This window comes from Mus caroli, unplaced genomic scaffold (genome assembly GCF_978045245.1).
Source record: "Mus caroli unplaced genomic scaffold, Mus_caroli_1 scaffold_11, whole genome shotgun sequence".
NCBI lineage: Eukaryota > Metazoa > Chordata > Mammalia > Rodentia > Muridae > Mus > Mus caroli.
In genome coordinates, this window is record NW_028227266.1 from 97,124,434 (window position 1) to 97,149,598 (window position 25,165).

Genomic DNA, 25,165 nt, shown 5'->3' on the forward strand with positions numbered 1-25,165 from the left:
AGACAGAGGCCCTGGCTGACACACTCCTTGAACCAGAGACAGCATGCCCTCCCGCTACACCTCAGCACACAGCCTGTTTGCTCTTTAATTAGAGCTGCTTAGCTCTATGCCCTGTGTACAGGCTGAGAGGAAGTTGTGAAGCAGCCTGACTTCTTTTTTTTTTTTTTTTTTTTTTTCCTTTAGAACAAACTACATTCAAACAACGAGATAGTTTTCAGGCTATCCAGATGGACCCACGGCTGTTCTCCTATTGTAAAAAAATAATGGAGAGCCTTGGTCTCTAGCAAGGGTGGAAGGCCAGGAGAAGCGCATGCCTGTCAGGCAGGAAGCACCATTGAAACACAGGATGAGCTTGTGAGCACACATTGATCTGACAGTGCTCAGCATCCGTGCCTTCTGACTCCAATCCGACCCCATGAAAGGCCTGTTAACAGTTTTGGACTCAGCCCTGCCCTGGTCACGTGAGAGCTAATGTCTTATGCTCGAATTTCTCGATTTCACAGCAGACAGCCATGCTCCTAAACTGTGAAGCTCAGCATACCGCGCAGATTCTAGGATTTGGTCCAAATGGCTCCGACTACTGCCTATTTCAGCAGAACCCCCTTTGGCCATGGCTTGTTAATATATTATAGAGACATTAGGACAGCAGTTCAGGAGCGTGTAAGGCAGGTGCCGAGCGAGCATGGTTCCCCGAAGTGCTCCCTAGCCAGACAGGAGTGATCTGAGGGATGGAGAGAGATGCCGGCCATGTCATTTCAGAGGCTGTTGTCCATGGGGACCCCTAAAGAACCTTGAGTGTAAGGCTGACCTGTACAGAGATACCACTGGGTCAGCTGCAACAAGCCCCTGGCGGCAGGGGCTTGAGAGTGAACACACCTGCCTGTCAAAGGGACAGCACCATTGTGCTCACAAGAAACACCAGTCTCTTCCTAGGGTCTGTTGGTGTCAACTGTAGGTTAGTAATCTCAGTGAGGTCAAGGGCACACTCTGCGAGTATTGCTAGTGAGTCCCAAGGAATAAAGGAGGAAGAAGCTCAACTGGTCTGCTTCATACTCAGGTCATGACTGTGGACTGACTGCCCAGCAGCCAGGTCTCATTTCTGCACAACACAGAAATTACACATCCTCTTAAATAGGTGTTGGGTGAACACGGTTAAAATTGTTAATTAATCATGGCCTCAAACCTGGCTCAGGTCTTTGCTTTCATAGACCATTGATTGGATTTGCAGCCGTCTGTTCACCAGCATGACAGTTTGCTCATAGCTCAATAAAGACAAGGTAGGCTGCTGACCTTCTAGATGTATATTGCACGAGGCTGGGAGAGAATGGCTCTATGCTTGGTTATGTTGTCCCCAGCAAAGCTCTTAACCTGTGGTTGAGTGTCAGCCTTTCCCACTTCTCCCCAGCTGTGTGCGATGCTCTGTTCTGCCTTTGTGGAGAGCCTGGCTGAGTTTCCACCTCCCTGGTATTTTGAGATCCTCATAGTGTCCTCTTGGGCCTTGAGAAATTTGGCAGCGGCAACAACTTGTTTTATATTGGGGCAAGGAGAGATTGAACAAATGGAAACAGATGTTCTTTTTAGAATCCATGTGTGCATATGCTGTGTGTGGTATGTAGTTGAGTAAGTGTATATGCTGTGTGTAACATACAGTGTTTAAGTGTATATGCTGTGTGTAATGTATAGTGTGTGCATATTCTGTGTGTGGTATATAGTGTGTAATTGTATATGCTGTGTGTGATGTACACTGTGTAAGTGTATATGCTGTGTGTGATGTACACTGTGTAAGTGTATATGCTGTGTGTGATGTATAGTGTGTATGTGTATACACTCTGTAATGTATAGTGTGTGTATATACTGTGTGTGATGTACAGTGTGTAAGTGTATATGCTATGTGTGATATACAGTGTGTAAGTGTATATGTTGTATGTGATATGTATATACTGTGTAATGTATAGTGAGTGTATATGTTGTGTGTGATATACAGTGTATAAATGTATATGCTATATGTGCTATATAGTGTGTAAGTGCCTATGTGTGATGTACAGTGTGTGAATGTCTATGCTGTGTGTGATGTAGAGTGTATATATATGATGTATGTAAGTATGGGTGCTCTCATGCCATAGCACATGTGTGGAGGTTAGAGGACAGTCTTGGATGCAGATCCTTGGATTTCACCGTCCACTTTGAGACAGTTTACCTTGCTTACAGCTGTGTACACTAGACTAGCCAGCCTGCAAGCTTTCTAGGAATTCTGTTCTGTTCCCCTCATCTCCCTGTGCGATACTGGGATTACAAACCCACACTCTGGGGCCTGGCTTTTAGGTAGATTCTGCAGATTTGAACTCAGGACCCATACTAGTATATTACGTGCTTGGCTCACCGAACAATCTCTGTAGCCCCTCTATGTTAGAATACTTATATTTCATTTTAAAGCGTGTGTAAAAATAACCAGTCTAAGAGGATTTGAGATAATATAGGAAAGACAGCTGTCACACCATCTTCTTTGGCAAGTTTTGTCTTTTCGTTGCCAGAATCTTCCTTCCTCTAAACACAAAGAAGCCTAGCTGACCTATGAGTTCATGGGACAGATGTGGTCACCAAATCTTTCTGCTTGGCTCTACGTGGTTGCCTGCAACCCAATAACTATTGCTAAAACTCCCAGAAGCTTTGGAGGTCCTACAATCAACTGTAGCTCTGGATGCCTTACCTTGCCCTTCATCCCCAGTTGCACTACAGGCTCCTCACACTTGACTTAGGATTCCCTAATCACCTTCCATACAAGGACAGCGGGCTATACTTGCATATAGTCTCCTTTGCCTGAGTTTCTTTCTCTCCAAAGTAATATATTTGTGTGGAGTATGGAGCAAGTGTGATCAGGGCCATGGACATCTTCCTGACATCCCCTCAGTTCTTCCCCTGTAGTATTTCATGGGTCAACAGGGCAGTCCAGAATTTATTTTCCCATTTCTCAAGAATGTTAAAGGAGCTGAGAGGTCACCCTCCTTACAAATTACTAAATTGGCATGTGACAGCCTCATGAATACTGGAAGAAGATAAAGAAATCTTGGCCAGAGGTGAAGGATATTGCAGCTGTAGTAACATCAGGGTTTTCTCGTGCCACCACCCTGGGCTGCAGTTCCCCGGGGGTCAAGAAAACTTCATAAGCAGTAGGTGTGGTTACAAGAGAGGAGCCCTCTACTGGCTGGTTTTATGTCAACTTGACACAAGCTATAGTCATCTGAGATGGAACTTCAATTAAGAAAATGCCTTCAGAAGACCAGATTATAGGCAAGCCTACAAGACATTTTCTTAATTGGTGATTGATGGGAGGTCGCAGCCCATTGTGGGTGGCGCCATCCCTGAGCTGGTGGTGCTGGGTTCTATAAGAAAGCAGGTTGAATAAGCCATGAGAAGCAAGCCAGAAATCAGCAGTCCTCCATGGCCTCTGCACCAGCTCCTGCCTCCGGGTTCCTGATCTATTAGAGTTCCTGCCTTGATTCCCTCAGTGATGGACTGTCACCTGTAAATAAGCTGAAATAAACCCTGTCTTCTGCAAGTTGCTTTGGTTAATGGTGTTTCATCACAGTGATAGTAACCCTAACGGAGACAAGCCCTATGCTTAGAGAGCTCTCATATTTTATGGGTGACAAACCTTTGTTCCAAAGACAGGCATCACCTTTATTATACTATTCAGCAATCACACCTGCTTCTGTCCCAGAAGATGACACTATTTCCACCTTCCAAGGCGGAAGGATACTGTGTTCACTGCACAGTAGACTTAAGATGTTAGTCCAGAACACTGAACATGTGATGGTCTGCTTATAAGATAAGCAGAAGTACAGGTGGTCCCCGGAGAGCTGGCCCTCAGTGCTGTCCTTGTCTGAACTCAGACATACAGTCTAGTAGTCGTCCATTCATGTTGTTTTCCTCTGCCTCTCTGTTGCTGTGATAAACACTCTGAGTAAAAGCAACTTGGGGAGGAATGAGCTTGTTTGGCTTACACGTCCGGGTCATAGCCTGTCATTGAGAGAAGTTGGGCAGGAAGTACACCAAGAAGTGGGGCAGAAACCACAAGGAATGGTGCTTACTGGGCTTACTCCCTGGCTCTTGCTTAGCTAGGTTTCTCATCCAGACCAGAGGCCCTAGGGATAGCGTCACCCACAATAGACTGGGTCATCAATCAAGATAATCACACGCAGACATGGCCACAGACCAGGCCAAGGTGAGCAATTCCTCAGCTGAGATTTCCTCCAATGACTCTAGGCTGGGCCAAGTAGACAGCTGGACCTAATTAGGACATGTTTTATACCTGAGCATGCCCTGTGTTTGGAGCTAGGGTATAAGAATGAAACACATTCTCTTCCCTCAAGGAATATACTTTGCATATAATGGATAGAGAATAAAGTATTATGGGATTGGCTATAGGATTCAAGGGGATGAAGACCAGAGGAGGACCCCCACCTCAGCCTGGAAGGAACAGGCTTTAGGAATCGCCTAGTGGAGCTAGGCCCTCAATGCTGTTGTCATTACTCTGGGTTGAATATTTGAGAGTGAGCCCTGTGCTCAAGGTGTGTAGCAAGCAGGTAGGGTATCAAGGCAAGTGTGATGGAAGAGTGCAGATGACTGCCTGTTCCAGTTGGGCACTAGCTGGCCCATGGTGCCATCCCCCACTGTCACGAAATAACTCCTGCATTTGTCTGCCAGAAAGAAAACCCAAGAGCCGGGCAGTGGTGGCGCATGCCTTTAATCCCAGCACTTGGGAAGCAAAGGCAGATGGATTTCTAAATTCGAGGCTAACCTGGTCTACAGAGTGAGTTCCAGGACAGCCAGGGCTGTCTCGAAAAACCAAAAGAAGAAAAGAGAGAGAGAGAGAGAGAAGAAGAAGAAGAAGAAGGAGGAGGAGGAGGAGGAGGAGGAGGAGGACGACGAGGAGGACGAGGAGGACGAGGAAGAGGACGAGGAAGAGGAAGAAAAGAAAACCCAAGAGCAATAGCAGTGTGGGACTTCTTTCCTAATAGTAAATATAGCTTTGTGCCCAGTGCCAGAGCAGAGCAGAGGCCCTTTGCACAAACCCCCAGTTAGACATGAGCACAGGCAGCAGAGACAGACTCTGCTAAATCCTTTGGTTGGGACTGGGAATCAAGGTCCTGGGATGGGGCCACCAAGCAGTGACATGTTTAGAAAGTGGGAACAAAATGGAAGTTCAGAAGGGAGCTGGCCCCCAGCTAAAGAGAAAGGAATACTCCAGAGACCTGGGCAAGGCAGGGTGTGCCCTGTGTTGAAAGCTAGAATAGAGACAGGTGAATGGTGTCTGAGCCCCAGGCTCTGCTGATTTCATTGTGGGATATTTCTCCCTTGGTGGTTCCTACCTGCTCCAGCCTGGACTGTTCCATGATGGGCGGTTGCTCTCAGGCTCATGTTTGATCTGCTTTTAACCTTTCCCTTTAGAATACAGTTTCTTTCCAATATGCACTGGAGCCCATGAGAACCCTGGAATTCAGTGTAGCAAGCAAGACCATGTATAGCACAGACCATGTGCTTCATTAGGTCAGAAGAGGAGACTGCCTTCCAGGTAGGCTACCAAAAGACCCCAACCAGGAGAGATGCCAAGGAAGGGGCACTTCAGCAGATGAAGGGGTGTGAATAGGACCCCAAGAAGCAGGAATGCTCAAAACCAATGTCAGGTGATCACAGCTTGGTAAGGAAGTGTAGGACATGTGGGCAACAAGGGGCTGCTCAAAGAAAAGGGGGAGACACAGAATGAGAGCTAAGTTTCCAAAATCCGGAGGCCAGGAGGAGGATGTGCCTGACCAAATGAGTATCCATGAGACTGTACCACCAGGTAGACGTAACGGTCAAGGTTCCATACACCACACATATGGCCAACACTCAAGTTCATAATATCGGGGTGAGTAATTGATTCAGGACTGGGTCATCTGCTTAGCATACTGGACTAGGGCCAAATCCATAGCAAATGGCTAATACAGAGTTTCTTTCACCTTAACAGTTGTGGAAGGCATCTCTGGAAAGAGGAGGGGCTGTCTGCTCCTCTCTGGGAACAGCTATGTATGTGATGGGTCTCCACTTTCCATGTCTGCCTCATGAGATCTCATCCATGCTCAGACCATGCTATTACCATGCCCCTTGCCTTCTCTGAGAGTACATGGTCAACTCTTATTCCTTGAAGTGACCTTTAGGGACTCGCCATGTTCCTTGTCTGCTTCATCTTTGCTGGGGTGGGGGACTCAGGTAACCAGAGCTCTTTCTCTTGCTGGCTAGCAAAAACCCTTTGATAGAGTAAGGTAATGCATTCCTGAAGTAAAGCAACTCTCTGAAGGAGCAAATGTGAAGGGTTTCTATAAAGCTGCTGGCCATCCCTGAAGGCAGGCTGTGTCAGAGTAAGCACTGAGATGACAGAAGGGGAGATGTGGGGCTGGGACTCAGTCAGAAAAGTATTTCCCAGGCAAGGAAAATTTGATTTCTAAAGCCTACATAAGAACCACACAAGTGTCATGCCAGCTCTAGTAAGTAGAGACAGGCAGATCTCTCAGGCTAACTGGCTAGCCAACTTTGTCAAGCTGCAGGCCAGCTAGAGAACATATCTCAAAAAAAAAAAAAAAAAAGAAAGAAAGAAAGAAAAGAAAAGAAAAGAAAAGAAAAGAAAAGAAAAGAAAAAAACCAAAGGTATATTGTACCTGAGTGTGGTGGTTTCATGAGAATGGCCCCCACAAGCTTATATATTTCAATGTTTGGTCCTTAGTTGATAGACCTGTTTAGGAAGGATTGGGAAATAATGGCCTTGTTGGATGTGTGTCACTGAGGGTGGACTTTTACCATGACATTCCTGGTCACTCTTTTTCTCTGCCTTCAACTTATGGATAAAATGTAACCTCTAAGCCACTGTTCCAGTGTGATTCCTGCCTGCCTGCTGGGATGATTCTGGCCATGATGACCATAGATTCACACACTGAGACTATAAGCAAGCTCCAACTCAATATTTTCTTTCATAAATGTGCACCAACGCACACACGTGCATACACATGAACACATGCACACATCTATGAATGCACACACAAACAAAATGGGGAGGTATCATAGCAAACTGGTAGGTTTTGATCATGGACAACTAACGAAATGGTTGAGTCTTTTTCATGCAAAGGGTACAAATAACCAGAACAAGTTAGGAAGTTTTAAACACAGAGAAAGGGAAAAGAACTTTCTAGAGATTCTTCTATGAGCTAGATTTCTTCTGCGTGTCATCGTCACCGCTGATGACCCTCAAGACAGGTGTCAGAGGTCTCTGATCATCTCTATTTGTTCTGCGTGTCGCTGAGACTTGGGATAATTGATGAGCCCACTGTAGTAAGAACAAGCTAATTCTTGTCATCCTCTTAGGATGCTCTCATGGAAGTGACATGTGCCAATTTGTGACCATAGTACACTTCCTGATAAAGAACTTCCTCTAAGCCTCTCTGTCTGCTAGGGACTTGTGGGACCATGAAAGACATTCTGTGTTCTGGTCAAGCAAGGCTTATTCCAGGGACCTGGTAGAAAATTCTATAAGGGACAAAACAGTGAGCTACGCCCCCAGACACAAATTCCTGACACCATGAGCTCTCAATTCCATCATTCTGTGGCCATCAGTGACATAGGCTGTCCAGACTCTACTCTCCACAATTACCCTGCAACAGCAAGGAAGCCCAGCCCATCATAAAAGGGGCTGCTTGGCCCCTTCTCTCTTTCTTGCCTCTCTTGCCTCTCTTCTTCTCTTGCTTTCTCTCTAGCCCTCTTGCTCCCTCTCTCTCCCTCCCTCTCCCCACATGGCCATGGCAGGCCTCTACTTCTCTACCTTTTCCCTCTCTCTGTTTTCTATAATATAGCTCTAAAACCATGGACTGTCGAGACCTGCTGTGCTGGAGCAGTGGAATAGACCTTCCCCTAAAGAGTCGAGTCTTATCTCCCACAAGAAGGCCTCCAGCGTTTCCACCACTCACCCAAGAGGGAACCACCCAGTGCTCTTTCCCCCCTGCCCCTTCTCCCTTCATCCCCAGGGCTGACTGAGCCCCCTCACTTCATTCTCTGTTCCAGAGTGGTTCCATGGTGTCCCATAGCAGTCTCTCGCATATGCCCGCCTAGAGCCCTGGAGCTCTGGAGGGACACAGGTCATCTTTCCCACCCCTTATATCCCCAGACTGGCGCCCCAACAGGGGCTGGCTCTACTCAAGGTTCTCCTCTTTTGAGTCCTGGTTTAAGGAATAAATATATAGAGAGTGGAGTTCTGAGCTGCTTGGAATGAGTGTATAAATAAGAAACAAATTCTACTTTAAAATATAGGGGTGTTTGCCAATGTAATGTACCTCTCTTCTCTTAGTGGACAGTCATTCAAAGTAAGTCGACTAGAAAGTTGTTCATTTTGAGTACATGTCAGTCTAGCTAGTTATCAAGTTGGTATGGACCTGTAAAATTAAGACCAGAGATGTGGGTCCTGGTAACATGTGCATAAATGTGGCTCAGAGTAGATAGAAAGACATACGGGTTTATTCTGTGGGCTTTGAAGCCAGATTTTCCTGGTATTCTTTCTCTCCCTCAATTGATGGTAACCTCGTCATGACCTCCTATCAAACATGACTACTGCCCAAAGGCTCTGGTGGTTCTAAGATTTTGGCTGGAGCTTGTGGACAGCTGAACCCTCGGAACATTGCTAAAACCTTTCATCGTCTCTGATGTCTGGAAATAGCCCAAGTGGCTTGAGGTTTTGCTCACTTGTAAATGTTTGAGTATTGTGTCCACAAATTGCAAATTGAGTAACTCAATTTTGAGGCACAGCTGTTATTTGGAAAAGACCCATCTAGGAGCAGGAGCTCCTTGCAAAATGACTGTGCTTCGTTTTTGTCAAGTACCAGGAAATGATTAACCCACCAAGCCATATGGTAAATGCCCACTCGAAACAGAGAGCAACGGCGCTGTGTAATCAGTCTGTTTTGGGGGAGTCAGTGGGGCAGTGTCTGGTTTCTGCGGTGTACACAGGAACAGACTTGCCTCTGCATATTTCAGGTTTCCATAGTCCTGCGTAAGGACTTTTCCATCCATGAAAAATTCATATAAGAAATTAAGTTACAGTGGACTCCCCCCGTCCCCCACCGTAGGTGCATTTTTTTTACTTTTATTTTTATCTTTTGCAAATGATATGCACTTGAGTTACTGCATATAACATGAATTTAATCAAGGCCACAGAAACGTGAAATTTTATGCTACTTAGATCAACATGCTTTAGCTATGACTCACTCGGTTAGAATCGCGTTCCATCTCATGTAGCAGGAAAAAGGAAGAAAACAAGGCTGCTGAGAAGAGTGCTTTTCCTCCAGGGAGAAGACACCAAGGCATAAGCAGCCTCAGGCTAGTGTGAGCACTAGGTTTGGTTTTTCTCTTAGTTTGTTCTCTGCCCAACTGGAGCTGGCCCTTGTCCTCGGCATCCAGATTAGCTGCTATAATCTAGCCCTCACGCTGTAGGCAGCAGAAGGAAGGCTGGGAGCTGCATGCGTTTATTGGTTTGGTTGTGCTTTGCTTTGTATAGTGGCAGGGTCCCCCCATGTAACTGAAGTCGGCCTGGGTCTTTCAATGTGGTCCAAGTAGCCTCAAACCCATCATCCCACTGCCTCAGCCTTCTGAGTGCCGGGATTACAGGCATGGGTCACTGTGCTCAGCAAATCACATTCAATCTCTCTTTCCCCCTCAGCCCCCAAAAGAATATTCCTGGAGGTGTTCTAGTCAGCAATCCAGCTTCCCCCTGCTGGGGAAGGTAGTGGTTGTCCAGTCAGTGGGAAGGATCCAGTGACTGACAGGAAAGAGAATGAGTCTCAGGCAGGGACCAAGACTTCACTCTGCCTGATGTCAGCACTGTTTGTTCTCCTGTGGACCACACCTGGAGGGCAAGAGCAGACTTTACGTGGTACCATCTTGCTATTACGGAGGCCTCTTGCTTCACGTCTTCTGGAAGAAAAAAATCAGTTAAGAGACACAGACTAGGGTAAAAATGTGTAGCTCCGTGGTAGAACACTTGTCTAGCAAACACAGGGTCCTAGGTTCAATCCCAAGAGGCATAGACAGTTTGTGGTGTTTTGTTTTGTTTTGTTTCAAGAAATGTCTCACTATGTAGCTCCAGTTGTCCTAGATCTTGCAATTAGACCAGGATGGCCTAGAACACACAGAGCTCTACCTGCCTCTGCCTCCTGAGTACTGGGATTAAAGGAACATGCCACCATGCCTCGCCAGACAGATTAAGCAGTGGTTTACTTAGCAAAGCAAAGCAGACGTTCTGAAGTGAAACTGGAGTGGGCTGCCCTAAAAGTGGGGAACAGCTCGGTGGGTTCTGCGGTGTGGTTTTCACTGGTGTGTATGACTATGAAATGCGTGGCACATTCACGAAATAAGGTGACCTCTTTACATGCAGATCAATGTAGATCAGAGCTCCCTTTAGGTATCTGTTCCCATGATCCTCTAGGACAGCCCATGGCAAGCGGGGAGTGGGGGGGAGAACCACAGTCAAATGATATTATAATGAGGCCAGGGTCCTCTGAGGATGCAGGCCCTTCATTAGTACATGTGTGTGGTAATTGGGTAAGTGCCCTGGTGCCTTCGTTTCAGATGTAGCAGGAGGAACCTGTCTGAAGCTTCAAGGGTGTTTAAGGACAAAAAGGGCCAGAAGAGATGGCTCCCAACTGCAGCATTCCTTAGATACTTCGTATCCAATTCCCTGTCTGCCTGTTGTTACCAGGCAGCAAGTCTGAGATCCTCGATGATAGCAGGTGGATGCAGGTTGTGTGCCCAAGGGCTGCCAAGTTTTACACATAGGCAGCTGGAAAATTGAATAAACAAGCGGAATAAACATGCATCTGGAGGCAGCTGCAGAAATGGGGAATCATGGGTTAAGCACCATGAGGAGAGCAGGCTAGGGCTCTTGAGAACCCAGTAAAGGGGGACAGGAGGTAACCAGACTGGAGTCACCTCTGCCTTCACAAGATGGCTTACTTTCATGTTCTTGTCCTCAGTGAATTCCCTTTGCACCCTTGCCTACCAGGAGGGCCATGGAAGGTGGGGATTTTAAACTTTCCACCCCTGCAGTACCCAGTCAGATTCCTGCTTTAATGCAAGTCACCCCATCAGTGACTGCATCCTTCCTGGATCCAGTCAAAAGAACAAGGAGAACTTAACCCCACCCACAGCCCCACAGCCCGCCCAGAAGGTTAGAAAAGCACAGGTTACTCAGCCAGGCAGAAAGACTCCAGAGTCCGTCTCTCTGCTTGATGGGCTGTGGATAGTGTGACTTTCGCTTTAATAAGTCTTGACTGAGTGCTGTGTCTTCAGATTTCTAAGCTTGTAACTCTTTACTGCAAAAAGAAATGAGCCTAAAGAAAGACCCCCTAGACAGTATAATTTAAGGCCTCACTCAGGACTTGCAGGAAGCCCATCTTCCAATTAAGGTCAGTCACAACCAGACCAAACTGCAAACAGGGCTGAGAACATGACTATCTGGTGCGTCTCTTACCCTAAAAGCATAAGGGTGGGAGGCAGCGGGAGAGAAGACTTCTTCCATTAGCAAGGCTTAACTTTAAGGACAGTATTTCTCATTCTTGGTAGGAAGCCCCCTTCCCATCCCCAGGAGCCTGTTGCTGACCCGTAAGGCTTAAAAAGGTGGTCCACAGGGTCTAATCCAGGATCTAGTCTGACCCACCTCATGCCAAAAATCTGCTCACTAATGACCGAGAAATGCCCTGCAGCCCCAGAATTAAAATCAAACTAGAAAAGAATAAAGAAAATGGCTACCAGAAGGACCAAGAATCATCACCCTGTTCTCCAGTTAGCCTGTTCTGTAGGAAGGAAAGGGAGCAAGCAGTCTGCTCCCACCCTACCTGCTCTTCTTCTTCCTCCAGAACCACCTTGTATTAATTAGCAAAGAAAACAGAGCAGACTGCCAGGCCCTAGCAGTACTATGCTTTCATCCGAGGGAAGACCCTCTCCATCCCATGGCCAGGAGAAATGGTGTGAAGCCCCTTGGAGGCTCCCCCAACCCAAACATGTCGCTGAATCTTCCCAGCACCCCTCTATGGTCGGGATTGTGTCCCCTTCAAATCACCTGGGTGGGACAGGAAGCCATGTGTCTGTTTCTCCTTCACCAAGGTTGGGGGTCAGGGCTGGAAGTAAGTTCCAAGCTGACTTAGTCGGGGCCCATACAGAATGTTATAGTCTGGGACAGGAAGAGGCCAGGAGAGGAGCTAAGCAGCCTGGAAAGTTGATAGCGATAGCTGCTGTGAGACTCAGCCTGACAGAGGGTGCCCGCCAGAAGCCCAGGAGTCCTGGATCTGTGCTTGCTCTATAGACAAGAAGCCACTTTGAAGGGATGCCTGCAAAGATACAGGCCCCTGCCAGGGTGCTGCCCCAATTTCGAGGGGGATCATTGGAGGATTCAGTGTTCTGGGGACAAGCTGGGTTCCATATATCTCCGCTCAACCTCTTGTAGCCCCTATAGCACTCCAGCCTTAGGCACCCAAAGGGCCTCAACAAATGGAGGTTAATCTTAGACCTCTGGGTAGGTAATGAGGCGGTGATCCCACCCTGCTGGTGGTTACTAATCCCTAGATCCACGTGACCCAGACACGCCCAGTAGAGCCCACTATTCAGTGCTTGATCTCTACTAATCCAGCCCCAGACAGGGTTTCTCTATGAAACTGCCCTGGCTGTCCTGGAACTTGCTTTGTAAACCAAGCTGGCTTCAATCGCACAGAGATCCACCTGCCTCTGCCTCCCGAGTGTTCTTGGCTCAGTGCTTGATCTTAAGGGGACCTATTTTTGCATTCCACTTCACCCTAATTAAGCCAGACTTCATTTGCATTTGGCACTCTCCTTAGAAAGCTATATGGACTATAGGCTATATGGACCGTCCTCATCTATTTGACCCAGCCCTTACCCAGTATTCAATAAAATGGACATATCCCCAAACCACCCTAACCCTATATGTCCTTGACGTCCTGCTATGGGGACCAACTGAAGAGACCATCTCTTGAGGGACAAAATTCATCCTTAACTTTCAAGATGATGGAAGCTACAAGGTTGCATAGGAGACGGCTTTTGTCAGACCAAGATCTCAAACTTAGGTCTAGTTTTATCAATAGTAACTGTTATCCTGGGACCAGAATGATTCCCCTCGATCTTGGCCCTTCCTCTTGCCTAGACTCCGAACTGAGAGCTTTTGGGGGAGTTTGGATGTTACAGGATTTGGCTTCCTGGATAAACAGAGCTGGCTAAGCCTCTTTATGAAGTTCTCAGAAAGGCTCAGGCTAAAGGTCTTAACCAAATAGAATGGTCCCCAGAATCATGAGGGGACCTTCCGAAAACTTAAGGAGAATTTTACTTAAGGATATAGAAGCCTGGGCTATCCAGGGGTAAGTGGATGCAGGCCTGGACCTGCATGCCTCCCCAGGACTCTGTGTACTGTCCCGTGCAGGGTTACTTTCACTTTAATTAATCTTGAGTTGTGTCTCTAGACCTCTCGTCTTGTTATATTTTACTCCAGGAAGGAAAACCCTGTGCTGGTTTGAATGAGAGTGACCCCCACAGGCTCACACATTTGAATGTTTGGTTCCCAGTTGACCTGTTTGGAAGAATTAGGAGGTGTGGCCTTGTTGGAGGATGTGTGCCCCTGAGGGGGTGGGGCTTTGAGGCTTTAAAAGCCCATACCAGGTGTAGTATCTCTTTGCTGCCTGTGGATCAGGATATCAAACTCCCAGCTTCTAAGGCCATGGCAGTCTGATTCCCACAATGATGATGACAGACTAACTCTGAAACTGTAAGCACACCCCCAATCTAAATGCTTTCTTTTAAAGTTGCCTTGGTCCTGGTGTCTTTTTATAGCAATAGGAACAAAACTAAGACCCCTAGACGGCATCCCCTATATGGGCCAAGTACTGTGAGCGGGGTTGGCCCTAGTCCTCATGAGAGTTTGGGGAGGAGCTGTAATCATCTCTACTTTCCATGAAGCTCACTGAAGCTTGGAGAATCGAATTAGGCTGTTTACCTGAATGGAAGCACTAACCTTTCCCTTCCAGGTGTGTTGAAAAATTAGCCTCAATATGTGCAGCATCTTTAGCGCAGTGTGGAGCCTATTGTGCAATAAACCCAGTAGCTATTACTCAGCTCTGCTTACAGCAGCAGCTGAAATCGGTCCCAGACTCACACACGTGAGGCATGGCAAGGGACCTCTCTCCGTTCCTCATGCTCCTTCGAACCTCTGGAAAATTCTCAAAACGGAAGCTACCTGCTTCCCTGAGAGTCTCATAATTAGGGTGAGTACTTACTTGGCATGTTTGTTTCCTCCAAGGGGAGGATGGCACAAGATCTTCACAGCGACATACAAGGCCAGTGTTGCTTTTGTTTTTAGCAGCACCGGGTGCCCATAGCAACAACAGACAGAGCCAACCAAGTTAAAAAGAAAAAAGAAAAAAGAAAAAAAAAATAGCTGAGTTCTCATGAAGGTTGATGGCTCCAGAGAAGCTGACACATTGACACAGATAAAAATCACCCAGGGTGCTGAAAAATGTGGTTGCCAATCTCTTCACCATCCCCGACCCCCAAATACAAACTGTATCTCTTGTTTTCTTTAAGATGAGGAGCCTGGTCAAGAGGTCTGTGTAATGAAAGACACAGAAGACGCTTGGTGAATCCATTTCCATTCTGCCCAAAGCCATCTCTTCTATGTCTATAATAAACAGGATGTTTGCAGCCCCATTCCAGGGTCCGCTGTTAGAGGTACTCACTGCAGGGAAGGGGACATTGACAGCCTCCCAAGCCATGAGCATTAACACATTATGTCCATAGTGATGACTCTTAACCTGCCTGGCTCACTTTCCTTCCGGTATCTCTGTGAGGGCCTGAGACAAACGGCCACAGGGTACATGCTGGGTTAGAACTGAGTATGTGCGGGACACTAGCCAAGTTTGGATTACCTGACAAGTGAGTTCAGATATGTGTAGCAACAAAGGCTATCTTCCTGGATAAGGGAACCACCTTATCCAGGAAAGAAAGAAAGCCAGAGGACCAGAGGAAGGTGGGGTCCTTTCTGGAACACATGAACCTGAAATCTGAGCAGGTTGTTCTTGGTTTAAAATCTTGTAGGGGTTTTTCCTTGCCAGCAGGATAAATTGACATGTTCCTGAGCCTACAGAACCCTCCTGCCTCTCTGCACCCTCATGTTGACCCCTCACATCATCTCGCCCCTCCATGTGAGCCAAGCTGATTGATACCTTGCTCCTTCCCGCCATGTGGTTTCTATAACAGTATGCCTCTGCCTCCCCCAGGCTGTATCCTTCTCCCGGGTTCTGGCTCCTCTGCTCCAGCTGGGAGCTCATGAGCAAGCTGCCCCTAGACAATGAGAAGGTAGACTTCCTATGGCTGCTGTGACATTCACCACAAACAGACATTCTGGAAGTCCACAGTGTGCGGGGAGAGTGGAAGCGGGCCTGAGACCCTTGTGTCCCCTCCGAAGGATCCAAGGACCAACTTTCCTTGTAATATGGAGGCCACTTACATTGTTGGCTATGGGTCCCTTCCTAAAGACTCCATCCCTTCTTGGCCACTCTTTCATCCACATTATCATCTCTCTCCTACTACAAGGTATGGTAAGTTAAGTGGCACACACCTTTAATCCCAGCACTTGGGAGGCAGAGGCAGGAGGATTTCAGAGTTTGAGGCCAGCCTGGTCTACAGAGTGAGTTCCAGGACAGCCAGGGCTACACAGAGAAACCCTGTCTGGAAAAACATAAATAAATAAATAAATAAATAAATAAATAAATAAATAAAATCCTGATAAAAGTGGGTAACAAAGGTATCCACCTTGTTTCATGGCTTTGGTGGTTTGAATGCGAATGGCTCCCATAGAGGCATAGAGTGGTATTATTTGAAGATTTAGATTGGGTGGCCAAATTGGAGTAGGTGTGGCCTTATTAGAGGAAGTGTGTCACTGGGGATGGGCTTTGAGGTTTCCAAAGCTCAAGCCAGGCCCAGTGGCTCACTCTCTCCTCCTCCTAACTCTGATCCAGACGTAGAACCCCGAGCTCCGTCTCCAGCACCATGTCTGCCTGTACGCTGCCATGCTTCCTGCCATGCTGATAATGAACTGAACCTAAGTGAACTCCAATCCAGCCCCCACTAAATGGTTTCTTTTGTAAGAATTGCCATGGTCATGGTCATGAAGAGACGTCTTCACAGCAACAGAACTCCTAAGACAATGGCCTTGTCTTTAATCACTTTTGCCAAGTCCCACACCATGTAACCCAGCATATGTCCAGGTTCCGAGGGTTAGGATGTGGGCATCAGGGGACTGCCGTTCAGTCTCTTGTGGTGAGCTGTTAAATTATAAGCCCTCTCCCTAGTGATCTTGAATTGTCACTTCCATCCACGACCCAGAGCTCTGTGAGGACAGGGCCTGTACCTGCTTTGCCTTCTGTTGTATCTGATGCACCCATCCCCACAGCAGCAGATGCTGAATACAGTTGTCTGGTAGAAGCATTTGAAAGATGAGTAGTGCCAGAGGCCTGACCATGGAACGTAAACGGGATGGGATAGTTTCTAAAACTTACAGTGACATCCCTTCAGAGTGTCAGGGCAGCAGTGGCAGAGAATGATCTGGAACACAGTGGGAGTCTGGAACTGTGGGGGCAGAGTGACCACCATCCATTTCCACATCTTCAAAGCAGAGGGGGGACTCCAGAGTAGCAGGTGCATGCTCCTGCTGGAGGGGAGGGGGCACACAGTATCCCTGTCGATAGGATCATTATGTTGAAAATGCATAGCAGGGCAGGGTGGTGGATTTGTTTGATTTCAGTCTGAACTGATTGGATGGGACAGATGTGGGGTGGGGGCGGGTGTTGTTCAGTAACCTCTAGGAGATCAGAAAGTTCTGTTTCGGCCCAGGGAAGACCCAGTCCGATAACAGTTTGCAAGATAACAAAATCACATAAGAATTAACCATGTAACAAAACAAAACAACTTGGTCAGGGACAGTGGCCCTCACTGATGTTACAGGCATTCCCTGCCTGGACTGTGTACATCCAGTACGGTGATGTCCCTGGGTACAGTACTGGAGGGTAAAAGGGTGGAAATGGACGGAAACCACTCTCTAGGACCCACCTTCCATGGGGAAGAGTCACGGGAGAAAAGGCAGTGAGGACTCCGTGATTCTGTGGCTGATAAAGTGGACCTACCTGCAGGTACACCTTCATTAGATGCGGGAGGGGCCAAAAATACCTGTCAGGGGGACCCACCCGTGATGGGGTGAGGAGAGCATTTCAGGAGGCTTTAAGCTCATTATAGAAGCAGCAGGTTATAATTGACAGGCAGATGAATCATTCTAACTATGAGGTGGCTGAAGGGGAAGGGGGGGGGGGCAGAGGTGGAATTCCCTGCCCCTCCCCCCAGTTAATGATGAATTCCAGGAAGGAACCCTCAAGGTGTTTAATCCTCCAGCAGCAGTTATTGCTCACTCTGCAGGCCTCTGCTGAGTGCTTATTGATGAACAGTCTTTTCCCAATCAGAGAAATCTCTCTTGCTTCTTCACCCCACCAAACACCATTAAGGGTGGACAGACAGGTGGATCTTCTATCATCTGCATCAGATGAGGCTTGCTCTCAAACCTGAGCCAAGTGTGTTGTTCTCTTGCTTGACCCGTGGAGTGAGTCATTTTCACCTGATGCCCGTTTTTTGTTTGAGTTTTCTTGGTAAAGAGCTTACCTGAAGCAGGGAGGCATTCACAGAGGATGTGGAGTGAGCTGATCATGTTCTTGAGCCTGCAGGACAGCCAGGGTCAAGTGCAGCTGGCCGGCCACGCGATAGCTCTTTCCTGCCAGCAAGACCTGGCAAAGTAGAATCACTGTTGGAGCAATGCCGCTCAGTACACAAGGCAAGGAAAGAAAAGGAAGAGAGGCCCTTGGTAAAAGCCTTTTGTTCTTCTCAGCATGACACCCTTCCACCATTGAGACTGCCTTCCAAGCAAAAGTAATACTTTACCTTGAAAAAAAAAAACCCAGGTTAACTGAGATGTGTGGTTCCATTTTGGTGGCTCTAAATATTTATGTTTTGTCAAAATGAAGTAAGATACTGAAAGAAAGGCTCCAAGATGGCTGTGAGAAACAGCCATCCTTTCCAGACACACTCATCAGGAGGCTGCTCTAGGGAATAGCTGGTCCACTTTGCAAAAAAACAAAACCTCATTAAATCTTTCACTCCCCTGGGAAGAAGCCAGTAACAGCCTGTAGCCAGAGGTTCTTTGCACACAGTAGGGGGTATGGCTGCTGCTTAAAGGAAGCTTGGCGAGCCAGCTGTGCCACATCTGGGCTCTCTGAAGCTGCATTTTCACACATAGCTCAGAGCACAACAGGAACACCTCTCCTGCATTTCAGAGCACTCCGAGGCCTTCTCTTGGCCAGAGGCAGGTTCCCTGGCTAGCTGCCAGAACCCTCTTCAAAGCCCACCAAGCCCAATTTGCTGTCAGACTGCTTGGAGGTGAGATCCAGGGGCATTCTGTTCACATAGGGCCTACTCTCTGGGAAGCAGGAAGCATTCTGAGCTCCTCCTCCTCTTCTTCTGCAATGTGGCATGTGACTTACTTAAAGGGGATGTGTTTATAAAAAGATAAAGAGAGTAAGGTATGTTCTATGGTGATGTGGTGAGGTATGGGAGAAGGGGGATGTCCCAGCAGGCCCATGCCAAGGCATCCCTTACCCCTGAGGGACCAGCCACAGGAAAGTATAGAATAGAGTTTTTCAGGGCATGGGGAGGGGAGTTAAGAGGGTAGTAGAGGCAGAGAAAGGCAGAGAGACAGAGACAGGGGGGTGGGGAGGCGGGGGGGGGGGGGCATGAGCCGTGGACAGAGAAGGGGAAGGGAGGAGCAGGAGCAAGAAGGGAGGAACCCAAGAGAACAAGAGTAAGAGAGGGAGGAGGGGGGCAAGCAGCTCCTTTTATAGTGGGTCAGGCCTACCTGGCTGCTGCCAGGTAGCTGTGGGATGGAGCTTAGATAGAATGCTAACAAACGGCACATCCCAGAGCAGCTGAGCAAGCTCCAAGCAGAAAAAGCCATCTTAGCTTCCAGCCGCTGTGGATTAGCTCACCCCATCCCAAACCCTCTCCCTTGGCGAGTCCTCCTGGAAAGGCCATGAGGCTAACTGCATACCTCTCCAGCCTCCCTCATGGCTAGAGGGATAGAAGACCTACTTCTGACAGGAACATGAGGCAAACAACCCCAAGGAAATTACAGGAAGAAAAAAGGACTGTGTTATGAATAAGAGGAACTAGTCCTTGCTCCTTTAGGTCGCCTCAACCTGAGATCAAGGCAGTAGCTGTAACAGCAATCTTGTGACCATGAGGGAAAAGGCAAGGGAATTGCCTGCAGGTCCTCCTGGAGCCCTGGATCCAGCACCATCGCCCAGATACAAGCTTCTTCTAGGTTTTCTGCCCTGAATGAAACCAAACCCCCTCCATTTGTGTCAGGCACTAAGGTTAGCCCTCCATGACCTGGAGTCAGGTGTGCCTCTAGCTTCCTGGGAGGTAAAGTGCTCGGGTGGGAAATGTGGACAGCAGGGCCAGGTCACACACAAGCCTCAAGTGCTGTTGATTACCCCCAAATGTAGCAGCTTCAAACATGTAATACACTTATTCATTTATTTATTATCATTGCTTTGTAGTCCCACAGTGTCTATGGGTCAGGTATCCAGATACAGCTTGACCTCATCTTTTGACCCAGGCTATCTTAGTTAGGGTTGCTATCGTAGTGATGAAACACCATGACCAAAGCAAGTTAGGAGGAAAGGGGTTATTTGGCCTGCACTTCCATATTGCTGTTCACTCTCCAAGGAAATCAGGACAGGAACTCACACAGAGCAGGAACCTGGAGGCAGGAACTGATGCAGAGGCCATGGAGAGGGTGCTGCTTGTGGGCTTGCTCCTCATGGCTTGCTCAACCTGCTTTTGTTGAGTTTGGGGTGGAAGCTGAGAAAACTCACTTTGGAGACAGAAGCTTACCAATGAAAGCTTGATTTCTGAGCGCTCGGGCGGGGTCTGAACGGCATCCCTGCAGGGAGATTGGACAACATTTTTACAGGATGGAAACAAAACCAGGGGAATGGAAGAAGCTGTTGCATTGACCAATCATATTTTGTCACAAGGGGTTAAACAAGGAAGTTAACTTTGGTGACTGGGCCTTATCTGGGTCACCTGGTTTCAGGGTCCTTGAGTCCCTGTAGCTAGCTTCCCTCTGGACTCCGACATGGAATTTAGACTGATAAGGGAACCAAGGCATGGACAAGCTGCCTGTAGTCAATTAAGTCAGGCAGCACATTTATGACTTAGGTGCCTTAGTTTAGATAACAGGATAACAGCATCTTCCTTCTGTACAACCTTTACAGGTTAACAGACCAACAGGAAACATCTGAAGGAATAGGACAGGAGTTGGTTCCCAGGACCTGGGAACATGAACTCAGTTTTGACCCTGCCAACAAGATGGAACTTGTTCCTGAGATGGCTGGACTCAGGAAACTGTCTCTTAACGCTTTCTTATAGAACCCAGCACCACCTGCCCACTCGCATACATAGTTGTTACTGACACTGTTTCTTGTACTCTTACCTGGTGACCATAGCTCTCCCTCAGTCCCTGGCCCTATCAGCCCTTCTGGGCAGCTCACAACATGCAGTTGGCTTCATCTGAGAGCAAACAAGAAAGCAAGAGAGGTGAACAAGAGGGAGGCTGGAGTCCTTTTGTCGCCTTATCTGAGACTTGGCATCCCACCTGATAGCTGTATTCTGTTAGAAGCAAGCAACTAGCTCCAGCCCACACGCCAGGGGGAAGGATTACAAATAACTACCAGGAGCAAAGATTGGGAGCCCTCTAAAGCTGCCTGCCACAGGTCCCTGGCTAGCTTCACTCTCCTCTTCCTTACAGTTGAGGAAGGGAGAAACTGAGGCTTAGAAAGGAACTTTGGTTTGTCTTTGGTCTCACAGACCCTGAGAGGCACAGCCAGGAGTCAACACCAGGCCTGCCTTGAGTGATGCTTCCCTGCTGCCCCCAGGGCAGCATAGCCAGAGTCAAGAGATCCCCCAGCAGCTTAGCCTTGGCCAGGATTTTTCTCTTCTTTATCCACACCACAGTGCTGCTGGTCACAGTGTAGGGAGGCGAGAGGCTGGGCTGTGCCTTTCTGAGTCCTTAGCTCCCAGGTAAACTGTAGCGAGTGGAATCGTGCCGAGGTGTTTGCATGTCTACCGTCTCCTCACAAACACTTTACAGGGAACGATTACTTGAGGAGGTTTGTGTATGCAGAGGAGAATGAATGTTCAAACGTGTGGCAAACATTTTGCTACTGGGGAAATATAGGTAAAGAATATGTCATAATTATCTATACGGAAGGATTTTTGCAACTTTTATAAATCTAAAATTATTTCAAAAATACAAAGGCTTTCAAAAGTGCAACCCTAGCTGGGCAGTGGTGGTACATGCCTTTAATCCCAGCACTTGGGAGGCAGAGGCAAGTGGATTTCTGAGTTCGAGGCCAGCCTGGTCTACAAAGTGAGTTCCAGGACAGCCAAAGTTACACAGAGAAACCCTATCTCAGAAAAAAAAAAAAAGGCCACCCTGAATTTCTCACAGAAGACATGGTGGGAGTCACTCAGGCTCCTTTGGACCTTGAAGTCATGAAGGAGAGCCCAGGGAAGAAATCAGGAAGAGCAAATACAGACTTTGAGTTTGGGCTGCCTAGATTCCAGACCTGGCCCGGCAGCTCCTGAGGTCTTTGAGCCACACAGTATGCATTTGAGCCTGACAGAAGGGTTTGGAGAAATGGTTCATGTCACAATGTGGTTTGTAGCACTAGACACAGAACCTGGAATACTGCGAGCTCTCCGTGAACGTTGCTCTCCTTGCCGCCTTGGTATATCTTGTAGTGATGGGTCGTGGCTGTGTGTGGCGTAGACTCTCATTTATACAGTTGTCTCCATGCTAACTTCCTGACATGAGGTTTTTTTTTCCCCTCCCTATGAAAGCAGGGTGGCCACTGCGGGTGTAGAGGTGTGTGACAGCATGAAGAACCGAATCCCCGTGGTGCTTCTGGCCTGTGGTTCCTTCAACCCCATCACGAATATGCACCTGCGCTTGTTTGAGGTGGCCAGAGACCACCTACACCAAACAGGTCAGTCGGAGACACAGGCGCTGGAGGCCTGATGGGCTAGGGCTTTGTTTGATGGTGTCATTGTTACCTTGAGTACGGCTGCTTGTCAAGTCATTCTCCCCTTATGTTGGAGGACGCATCTCCCCCAACCTGGGTAGAGGGCTCTTGACCCTTAGCTCTATGGTATATGTGAGTTCATCCCTTGGCATGGGTTGAAATGTCTCAGAGTCCCTCTTCCTTGCTTGCCTAACGTCGTCGGTGAACACTGAAGGCTTGGGGAAGGGATAGTTTAGGGAAACTGCCCGACCCAGGGCCTCTTGAATGCTCCCCACATTTACCCACACATCTGGGAATAGGTAACACATGCCTTTGAAATGCCCTGCTGCCTGCAGCAGGTAAACAAAAATTCAATAAAGGGAATTGACATTTCTCCATCTGAAGAATAGGTTTCTTCTCTGTAACAAACTGTTTTATGTATTCATAAATACATTTTATGGCTGCATCATGTTTTCATAAATGTGTTTTGTATTACTGTGTTGGCCAAAATTTTTGCCTTTAGAGGCATTTTTATACCAGAATCAATTCCTACTTATTTTTAATATTTAAAAAAAAGCATTTGAGTAACATGTCAATCATTCACAGAAATCATACACAAATGTTGGCTTCTTTTTATAGAACTATGACTTTGTTTACAAAACATGCTTTTACTATTGAACAAATGATCATGAATGTCTATGCATGGTAAATAAGTGGTTTTTATAAAGAAAATTTTTGAAATACAAGCAATGCAGTCACAATTGCTCGTTGGACATCAGTAGGCAGTATACCAAAAAACTGTAAATGCCCAGTAAACTTGAACATAGATACTGCAGATCACTGGGAAACAATGCAGATGCAAATAAAAACACAAGAGCATGGCCAGGTTCCATGTATCATGAGGGCAGCAACTGTGGCTGCAGCAGAGCCACAGGATTGCCCACCACCTGTCACTGGGCTGTCACCGGCCTCCCAGTAAGCATCAGGTGCAGGGGTCAGGAGTCTCTGCCTCTGAGGCTGGCGAAGGTTAAAGACTGGCAGAGCCCAGGGCTAGCAGGTTAGGGAGGAGACAGACCCTGGGTTCTGGTAGTGATCCCATCAACCCTGGAAGAGAAGCTTGGGTCCCAAAAAGTATAGAAGCAACATCCATAATCATAGAAACAGATAAGTCACTCATTGAAACCAAACCAAAAGCAGCCAAAGAAGATGTTAGAACTAACAAAGAGATGATGGGAATCAATGGTTATGTGCCAGATGTTCAACGTTTAAATAAAAGCAGAGAAAACATTTTAAAAGACCCAAATCAAACTCATAGGGTTGGAGCGAAATGTGTGCGGTGAAAACATGCCTGCTAGTATTATAGTTATATATGTATATATGTATGGATAGTATATATGATGTTAGTGTAGTAACATCAAACACCACGGAAAAGACAGGGGTTGGGGAGAAGATACACAGCAGACCAACCAAAAGAAAATACAGAGAGAGAAAAACATATTTCTAAAACAGGAGTAACCAAGATGTGTGTAATAACTTTAAGCAGTGTCACGTAGCTGTCGCTGGGATCTCAAAAGGAAAACTCACAAAGAGGAGGAAGAGGGTTTGCAGAAGTCAAGGCTGAGATGTGTCCAGACTTGATGCACACAGCCCACAGGTCCAAGGGGCCCAGAAAAGCCAAGCTTAACAGGCAGGAGAGAAACAGCCCAGGGGGTCTGATCCTCAGAGTTCTCAAAACCAGAAGGAAGACAGAAATCTTAAAAGCAGCCACAAGAGAAGAAAAGTAAGGATGACAGCCAGTGTCAGTGACCCTGTTACCGAATTTACCAGAAGAATTCAGTAAAATGATTTCCCTAAAGAAGAAAAAGAAAGGCCCTTCAGTCCAGAGTTCTGTAGCCAGCTCCATATCCAGCAGAAATACCCTTGGAAGATAAAACCAAAGTAAGGATATTTGCAGAGACACGGAAGCTGGGAGGACTCATCACCAGCAGACCTGCACTCCAAAAGACACACGCTTAAATTCCCTGGGTAGGAAAGTGACAACCAGCAATGGGGGTTTCCCTGAGGGACTGCAGAGAGTGACCACATGAGGCACATTCAAGGAAGATGGGGCTTTTAACATTTAAATGTCTTTAAAAGGAGGTTGACAGGTTAAGTGAGAATTCAATATTATGAGATTCTAGACTGCAGAAGTAAAGGGGGGCGGTGGGCGGTGGGAGGCAGCATTAATCTGCTGGTTCAGAGGGGCAAAATGCAAGTATTCTGCCTATGGAACATTCCGGTTTACTCAAGATAGACTGTGATATGTTAAAGATAAACATTTAAACCCCAGAATGTGTGTGTGTGTGTGTGTGTGTGTGTGTGCGCGCGCTTATGTGCATCTGTGAAGGTAAAAGAACAACCTCCGATGGTGTTCTGTGGATGCTCCCCCTGACGCCACCTTTTTGAGGCAGACTGAGTCACCGACGTGAGCACACAGCCTGGCTACACTGACTAGCTGATGAACCTCAGGGTTTTACCTGTCTTTGCCACCCCAGTGCTATGATTACGAGTCCACATACAACTATGCAGTGATGGTTTGAGTAGACATGGCTCCCATAGACTCATGTGTTTGAGTGCTTGGCCTGTAGGGAGTAGTGGTCTCATGAGGAGGTGTGGCAGAGGCAGGCTTTGAGGACTCACATGCTCAAGCTATTCCTACTGTGATACACAGTCTCCTGCTCTCTGGGATCAAGAAGTAGAGCTCTCAGGACCTTCTCCAGCACCATGCCTGCCTACAAGCTTCCATGCCTCTCACCATGGCAATAATAGAACTGTAAGCTAGCCCCAATTAAATGTTTTCCTTTATAAGAGTTGACATGGCCATGGTGTCTCTTGACCACACTAGAACCCTAACTAAGACACATGCCCAGTTGTTTTGTATGGGGTCT

At 47.4% G+C, this 25,165-nt stretch overlaps 1 protein-coding gene across 10 annotated transcripts in view; it reads left to right on the forward strand.

The window, feature by feature from the left end:
• Positions 1–25,165, forward strand: part of Nmnat3 (nicotinamide nucleotide adenylyltransferase 3) — a 112,456-nt gene that overhangs the window by 31,593 nt on the left and 55,698 nt on the right. For 5 of the 10 annotated variants that reach the window (XM_029481511.2, XM_021171974.3, XM_029481512.2 and 2 more), the window contains one exon: positions 22,078–22,223. In XM_029481511.2, the coding sequence (XP_029337371.1) occupies positions 22,115–22,223 (109 nt within the window). In that variant the 5' untranslated portion in view covers positions 22,078–22,114. Of the gene's footprint in view, positions 1–22,077; positions 22,224–25,165 lie in introns of those variants that run through there. The other 5 variants (XM_021171975.3, XM_021171976.3, XM_085827932.1 and 2 more) reach the window with 2 other exon arrangements.